General features: G+C 38.5%; 1 protein-coding gene across 1 annotated transcript in view; it reads left to right on the top strand.

The window, feature by feature from the left end:
- The window catches only part of RAVER2 (ribonucleoprotein, PTB-binding 2), a 139,574-nt gene that overhangs the window by 58,198 nt on the left and 74,923 nt on the right, over positions 1-6,453 (top strand). The window contains exon 7 of the mRNA XM_010840220.1: positions 3,250-3,376. Within this exon, the coding sequence (XP_010838522.1) occupies positions 3,250-3,376 (127 nt within the window). The remainder of the gene's footprint in view (positions 1-3,249; positions 3,377-6,453) is intronic.

The raw sequence follows: 6,453 nt of genomic DNA, 5'->3' as shown, positions 1-6,453 counted from the left end.
GGAGTAAGCATCTTTTAATTTCATGGCTGCAGTCACCATCTGCAGTGATTTTGGAGCCCCCCCAAATAAAGTCAGCCACTGTTTCCCCATCTATCTGCCATGCAGTGATGGGACCGGAAACCATGATCTTCGTTTTCTGAATGTTGAGCCTTAAGCCAACTTTTTCACTTTCCTCTTTCACTTTCATCAAGAGGCTTTTTAGTTCCTCTTCACTTTCTGCCATAAGGGTGGTGTCATCTGCATATCTGAGGTTATTGATATTTCTCCCAGCAATCTTGATTCCAGCTTGTGCTTCTTCCAGCCCAGCGTTTCTCCTGATGTACTATGCATAGAAGTTAAATAAGCAGGGTGACAATATACAGCCTGGACGTACTCCTTTTCCTATTTGGAACCAGTCTGTTGTTCCATGTCCAGTTCTAACTGTTGCTTCCTGACCTGCATATAGGTTTCTCAAGAGGCAGATCAGGTGGTCTGGTATTCCCATCTCTTTCAGAATTCTCCAAAGTTTATTGTGATCCTCACAGTCAAAGTCTTTGGCATAGTCAATAAAGCAGAAATAGATGTTTTTCTGGAACTCTCTTACTTTTTCCATGATGTTTCATATCTTGGTTATTGTAAATAATGCAACAATGAATATGGGGGTCCATATATCTTTTTGAGTTAGGGTTTTTTTGTTTCTTTGGATAAATACCTAGAAGTTGACTTGCTGGGTCATATGGTAGTTCTATTTTAAATTTTTTGAGGACCCTCTGATGTATTTGCTAACACTTGTCATGTTGTCTTTAAACTTTTTTCCTTTATTTTTTTTTCCCATTTACTATTGAAAAAATTAGAATTTTCTTCTGCTTTAAGAGTGACATGTTTTCTTTTATCCTATGGGTGATTATTCCTAGCTTATTAACACCCAAGGCTGATCAGTATCTCTTTCTTCCTTCCCACATAGTTCATTCTAAATTCTATCCTGTTGCTTTCTTTGATTCCACCTTCCACCATATTGAGAATACATAAAGTACATCTTTAAGATTGCCTTAATTTGTGTGTTTTTTTTCTTTTTGAGGGGGTGCCTAATACCATGCAGCTTGCAGGGTCTTAGTTCCCTGACAGGGATTGAACCCAGGTCATGGCAGTGAAAGCACTGAGTCGTAACCACTGGACTGCCGTTCAGTTCCCAACCTTAATGTTTTTGCTTGCTTTTATGGTCTTGGTTTTTGTATACATGATTCAAATTAGCTGCAGTATTACATATCTTAATTTCCACATATCATGTAAAGTCATGCATTTATTCTTATTTTAAGAAAGCATATGCATGTAGTAAAACTTTTGAGACTGTGTATGGCTGGAAATAGTTTTTATTTCTTTTCCACATTTAATAGCTTAGCTGAATATAAAAATCTAGATTCAAAGATTTTTTTCCTGCAGCGCTTTGAAAATATTAATTTGTTCCCTTCTTAAATCCAGTGATGATACATTGAGAATTAAAATGATATTAATCTGCTTCTTGTTTTGTTTTGGGTTTTTTTTTTTTTTTTTTTTTTTTTTGTTTTGGGTTTTTTTTTTTTTTTTTTTTTGAGATATGTTCTTCCTTACTGGAAGTTTTTACTGTTGGGGGCGGGCAGGGCTTTGATGTTCTTAATTTTATGCCAAAAAATGTGAGCAGGTGTGTTTTTTTTCTGTATCGTAATTGGAACCCCTTCATTTTGTGGTCTTGAGTTTTTTTTTTAATTCTGGGAAATTCTCAGCCATTATTTCTTCAAAGATTTCCTTCATTTCTAATCCTTCAGATACTCCTTTTATGTAGGTCTTAAGACTTCCAGTCTCTTCATTGCCTTGGGTTTTTCTTTTGTTTGCATTTTTCATTACCATTTTATTTTGTTGTTAGTTCCTGCTTTATCCTTTGCTCATGTATTCTTTGATCTTTATCTGACCTGACCTTTCAGATCACTGTTTTGTTTTTCAGTTGCATATATCCTACTATTTAACATATCTATTAAAGCACAGAGTAAAGGTTAAGAATAATTCTTCATGTGTTTCTTCGATTCCCTCACCTGTAGAATGGGGGTATAATACCAACCCTGTAGAGTTACTTTTGGGCATTAAGTGATTTAGTCCATGTAACAGGCTTAGAACAATGCCAAGTATATACAGTAAGTGATGGCTGCTATTATTTTTTCCCAAACAGTTGTGCTTTTTGTACATCATATTGCCAATTGGTGTTCTTTATAACTGCTTCTCCATGATTCATGTTACCAATAAAAATCCATTATCTTTTTTTAGGATATCTGCTTAGTTTAGTTAACATTCTTACTATTTCCTATCATCTCTTATAGGTGCTTCAGTTTGTTGCCTTTAGTTTTTGTGGCTGCATTTTCCAAGTGTCTACTGTGATTACATATTTCTTTTGGTAGTTGGGTGGCTATTGGATTCCTTGTATGTGAGTCTGTAGACGTTGAGGGGCTAGAGGATGGACAAGGAGAGCTGATTTTTAAAAACTGAGAACAATGTCATATATTTAGCTACCCAGTTATATGTATATAAAGCCCATCCATCTTTGTTTCATATTAGAAGATTAATGAATCAAGACCTTAATTATAAGAAGACATTGCTTTGTAAAGCATCCCACATTATTAAACTTTAGATCAACATTATAGTAAGGTTCTTCTGTAGTATCAAAGAATTCATGTTGTGTCAGGGCACCTCCCTGTTAGTAAATTCAGATTCCCTTGATATCTTGCCCCTTGCATGAAGAGGTTTATCTGACTAAATTGTTAGTTCTCTTAAAGCTAATTTCTATTTCACTGAAACATTCTAAGGATTTTGGTGTATGTTGCATGAATATCTTAGAATGCTATGCTGTGCTTATTTGCTCAGTCGTGTCTGACTCTTTGTGACGCCATGGACCGCTGCCCACCGGGCTCTTCTGTCCATAAGCATTCTCCAGGCAAGAATACTGGCGTGGGTTGCCATGCCCTTCTCCACGGGACCTTCCCTACCCAAGGATCAAACCCAAGTCTCCCGCCTTGCAGGCGGATTTTTTACCAGCTGAGCTACCAGAGAAGCTCATATCTTTTTATAATTACGAATTGTGGTAGAATGTATACAAGTGTATGACTAGAAATAAAACAAGTTGTGTTTATTATAAAATAGATCTAATCAGACAAATGAGAATTTCCGAAAAAAAAAAAAAGCCTTTACAGTTTCATCTTTGTGCTTACCCATGTTCTAATTTTTGTATTTCTGTATTCATCAAAGAGGCACAGTAATCAAAAGGGCTTACTTCCAGAGCCAAATCCAGTGCAAATCATGAAAAGTTTAAACAACCCTGCCATGTTGCAAATTCTTCTACAACCCCAGCTCTGTGGGCGGACTGTTAAACCAGGTAAGCATCATGTGTACTAATGACATGTAGAATATTGGCATGAGGTTAATTGTACATGAAAAACACATTTAAATTAGTCCACAGTATTTATTTTTTCTAGAATTTATCAATGAATTTTAATTAATGACCTGAGGTGAAAATATGTTTTGACTCTTTTTGGTAGGCACAAATTGCTTATGGATTTCCTGATTTTTTTAAAACTAAGTATTAAATATTAAACCTTCAAGTGTAGATACTGGTTGCCATGAATTTCTAAACCAGGTTTCACATGGTTTAATAAGGTAATATTTGACATACTACATTGTTACAGCTCATTTTAGCAAAGGATATCATACTTTTCTATGTAATATTTTTGGCAGAATTACTTTGTTGGAAAGTGCTAAGGATCAGTTTCCTCTCTGCTGTTATCTTTTTTTTTTCATTGTGAAATTGTTTTACTTTGTTGAAAATGATGAAAACAATATCATTTTCTTGAATTGTAGAAATTGTTATAATGTTGGCATGCATTAAATATCTGTCTATTTAGTATTCATTGGAGGCGTTTGTCTTTGGAAATGCATAGCTGTACATACACAAAATGTATACTTTATCATTAGGAAGTGAATGCCTATATTCAACATTAAGCTTTATTACAAATGTTTAGATTAAATGTATCATTCTGTTTCAGCTCCATCTGGTCTAACACCAACTAGCATACTACAGTTCTATTGTAGCACTAACTGCCTAGAGTTAGCACGGATGCTATGAGTGAGGGCTTAAGTCCTCAATAGGTCTGCCCCTACTTCATATACTAGCCACACAACAGAGGTCTCCAGGCCTGTTCTGGCTAACTCGCTTCAAATTTGGGAGTTCCTGTGACACTACAGGTTCAATAATGTGTTCAGTTCATTCAGTTGCTCAGTCGTATCCAACTCTTTGCAACCCCATGAATTGCAGCATGCCAGGCTTCCCTGTCCATCACCAACTCCTACAGCTTGCCCAAATTTATGTCCATCGAGTTGGTGATGCTGTCCAACCATTTCATCCTCTGTTGTCATCTTCTCCTCCTGCCTTCAATCTTTACCAGCATCAGGATCTTCTCCACTGAGTCTATAGACTCCCATAGCTTAGGAGAGCACTGTACTTACGATTACAGTTTTGTTACAAAGGATGTAACTCAGAAACAGCATAATCAAGAGACTTAGGGCTGTGGCTCGTAGGTCCTAACTGCAGAGCTTTTGTGTTCTTTCCCCGTAGGATCAGAGCATATTTGCCTCCCAGCACACCAGTGTATTAATTAACCAGAGATCTCTACTGAACTAGCTTCAGTGTCTAGAGGTTTTATGGGGGTTTTATATGTAGGCATGACTGGCCATGTTATTGAACTCTTATCTGCAGTTCTCTTCCTCTTCCTGGAGGTCAGGAGGCTAGGCTAATACTTATCTTGGAGAGACAGCAGTGAGCAGTCCTGAAGAGAGATCTTAGTTCCCTGCTCAGGAATTGAACCTAGGAAACCTAAATGAAAACCAGGAATCCTAGCCACCAAGCCACCAGGAGCTAGGTGCTAGAGGGAAAATGGCCCTGTCTCTTTCCCCCATTTGAAAGCAAGAATGTTTCAAGGAGGCAAAAACTATTAAAAACAGGTATAAAGTTTATTATTAGAGTCACAGCACAATGTATGGGAGAGCACATGGAGAAATAGTGTGTTTAAGACAGAAACAAGGCAGAAATACACATCCAGTGAGGAGTGCAGTGAAGACATTTAAATCACATAGAACATTGTTTCCCGGTCTTTGTTTACATCTGGCCAATTATTATTATTTTTTAATTAATGTATTTATTTTAATTGGAGGCTAATTACTTTACAATATTGTAGTGGTTTTTGCCATACATTGACATGAATCAGCCATGGGTGTACATGTGTTCCCCATCCTGAGCCCCCTCCCACCTCTCTCCCCATCCCATCCCCCAGGGTCATCCCAGTGCACCAGCACTGAGCACCCTGTCTCATGCATCGAACCTGGACTGGCAATCTGTTTCACATATGATAATATACATGTTTCAATGCTATTCTCTTGAATCATCCCACCCTCGCCTTCTCCCGCAGAGTCCAAAAGACTGTTCTTTACATCTGTGTCTCTTGCTGTCTCACAAATAGGGTCATGGTCATTGTTACCATGTTACCATCTGACTGATCCTTGGACCCTCCCCCAGATGTGTGAGCACCTTTTTGGTAAGATGGATCCTACCACAGAGGCCTATGGGTACATGTCCACAGTTATTATGGGGTGAGGCCCTCTCCCTTTTTGACCCCCTAAGAAGCCTCCCTGCACACATGCAGATAGGGAAGTCTTCCTTGACCTCAAGCACCGTATCTCTTTGCTTTAGCAGAATTCAGCTTGTGCCACTAGCTTTGTCCTTGAGTGTCTGGGTAAGAGCAAGGCTTGAATTTTATTCTACTTGACAAACACCAGCAGCCCACCTACAGGCCCATCTATCTTCTACCTCAATATCACATGGCTCAAAGCCCCCATTCAATAATCACATGTTAGGTCTTTCAGGTATGACCAGTCCCCATTCCGAAGCCATGTAGGGGCCTACCCTGAGTCACCTCATTCATTAGCATAACAAAAACATTCCTATCCACTGGGGACGTTCCAAGGGTTTGAGTTTCCCCTCTAGGAACCAAAGACAAAGACCAGTTAAATTTTTTATTATACCAACAATGTTCATATTAAGTACTTAATATAATCATCAATTATTATTGTGTAAGAAGTATCTTCAGAGGTGTCCAGCTCAGCCTATTATGCAGTCAATTATCCCTCCTACAATTTTTTTTTTCAGAATTAGATGAAACTTTCAGTTCAGTCACACAACCATGTCTGACTCTTTGCGACCCCATGGACTGCAGCACGCCAGTCTTCCCTGTCCGTCACCAACTTCTGGAGCCCATCCAAACCCATGTCCATTGTGTCGGTGATGCCATCCAACCATCTCATCCTCTGTCATCCCTTTCTCCTCCTGCCCTCAATCTTTCCCAGCATCAGGGTCTTTTCAAATGAGTCAGCTCTTTGCATCAGGTGGCCAAAATATTGGAG

Source organism: Bison bison, unplaced genomic scaffold, assembly GCF_000754665.1.
Source record: "Bison bison bison isolate TAMUID 2011002044 unplaced genomic scaffold, Bison_UMD1.0 scf7180017846569, whole genome shotgun sequence".
Lineage (NCBI taxonomy): Eukaryota > Metazoa > Chordata > Mammalia > Artiodactyla > Bovidae > Bison > Bison bison.
This window is presented reverse-complemented; position numbering and strand designations above follow the sequence as displayed.